We start from the raw sequence: 1,426 nt of genomic DNA, 5'->3' as shown, positions 1-1,426 counted from the left end.
GCGGGAAGAGGGAAGGGGGAAGAGGGAGGGCAGGTGGTTGTCAAGCACACAGCCGTGGTCCATTTTGCTGAGTTCGGTGGCATTGGCTGGAGAAATGCTTCCCCTGCCCCTAGCGTTGACGATGCTTGCGGCGTCAGTCTTCATCCTCACCACGTCCAGCCATCTGGCCGTCACGGCAGCGCTACGGCGCCAGGAACATGACCAGCAGCAACAACAGCGACAGCAACAGCTGCAACAGCTACAAAGGGAGCGTCAACGGGAAGTAGCGTCGGTGGCATCGGCCGCGACAGCATCAGCACCACCAGCACCAGCACCAGCACCAGTAGTAGTACCCACACCAACAGAAGGGCAGTACGAGTACCTCGAGAGGCGAGCGCAGCATCTCTCGCTCCTAGAGCAGCTGCAGCGGCAACGCGCCAGATCCGTTGATGCTGGTCCATACATGTACCACAGCGCTGCGGCTGGAGCAGCATCAACAGCAGCAGCACCGCAGCCTGGGCCGTCTTGGTTTCGGGACGCTGCGGCCGCTGCATGGTCAGCCGCGGGGTTGGTGGCGGCGGCGCCGCCGCCGCCGCCGCCATTATCATCGGGTGATGGCGGCAATCACGGTGGGCGTGCCAAGAGTTACAGCGGCAGCGGGTGGCGCCTTTCATTGAGGAGTGCTTTCGGTAACCATAGTAGAACATTTCGTCGGATGCTCCGTGGCATGATAGGTATATCGCATCTATGGGCAAACCCGCAGTACGGTGGTGGTGGCGCCGCTCAGTGGCGGGTTTCGGAGCCCACAACTGCCGCCGGCAAAAACAACAATGCAGGTCCTGTATTCATAACCTTGGAGCGCTTCGGTAACGACCTGTCGACAACAGAGTACCCTGCTGCTGCCGGTACCGTCATTACCATGAGTGACGCGGGTTCTGCTGCTGCCGCCGCCGCCGCATCTGCCACTATCACCGCCGCCACCGCCGTCGTAATCCCGATCACCAACATATCGACTGAGGCGAATAAAGGCGAAGGAGGAGCTGCAGGCGCTGTTATGGCCGCTGAAAATGGAGAGGACAGCCTTAAGGAGCATCCATACCTCAACATGTACGACGGACATGCCGTACAATCAGTCTGGGCGTACCCGGCGGAACAAGACGATAAGGCCATTGGCGGCGTGAGTCGGCTGCGCGGTACATCTAGTCCCGCGGGTCATGAAGGTCAGGCACAAGGACGTGGTTGCACGGCACATACCAGCGGCGGGGTCGACGGTGAGGTCACATTGGGCAAGTCCGGTGAGGTACTTCACGACGTGTACGACGATACGGCCATCGTAAATTCGTGCGATGATTATGACATCCCCGCTGACCTGTATCACGAGCTGTATCTGAACGGCAACGGTCAAGAGGACTTTAACTCCAGCAGTCAGACACGCCTCACCTCTTGA

General features: G+C 59.8%; 1 protein-coding gene across 1 annotated transcript; it reads left to right on the top strand.

Annotated features, from left to right (window-relative positions):
• Positions 1–1,033: 1,033 nt before the first annotated feature.
• On the top strand, positions 1,034–1,426 carry VOLCADRAFT_90015 (uncharacterized protein; the record flags this gene model as incomplete). Its single annotated transcript, XM_002949671.1, has 1 exon — positions 1,034–1,426. One exon carries the CDS (start codon positions 1,034–1,036, stop codon positions 1,424–1,426), a length of 393 nt encoding a protein of 130 aa, XP_002949717.1.

This window comes from Volvox carteri (genome assembly GCF_000143455.1).
Source record: "Volvox carteri f. nagariensis unplaced genomic scaffold VOLCAscaffold_15, whole genome shotgun sequence".
NCBI lineage: Eukaryota > Viridiplantae > Chlorophyta > Chlorophyceae > Chlamydomonadales > Volvocaceae > Volvox > Volvox carteri.
Note: the sequence above shows the minus strand (reverse complement) of the source record. Positions and strands in the feature narration are given on the sequence as shown.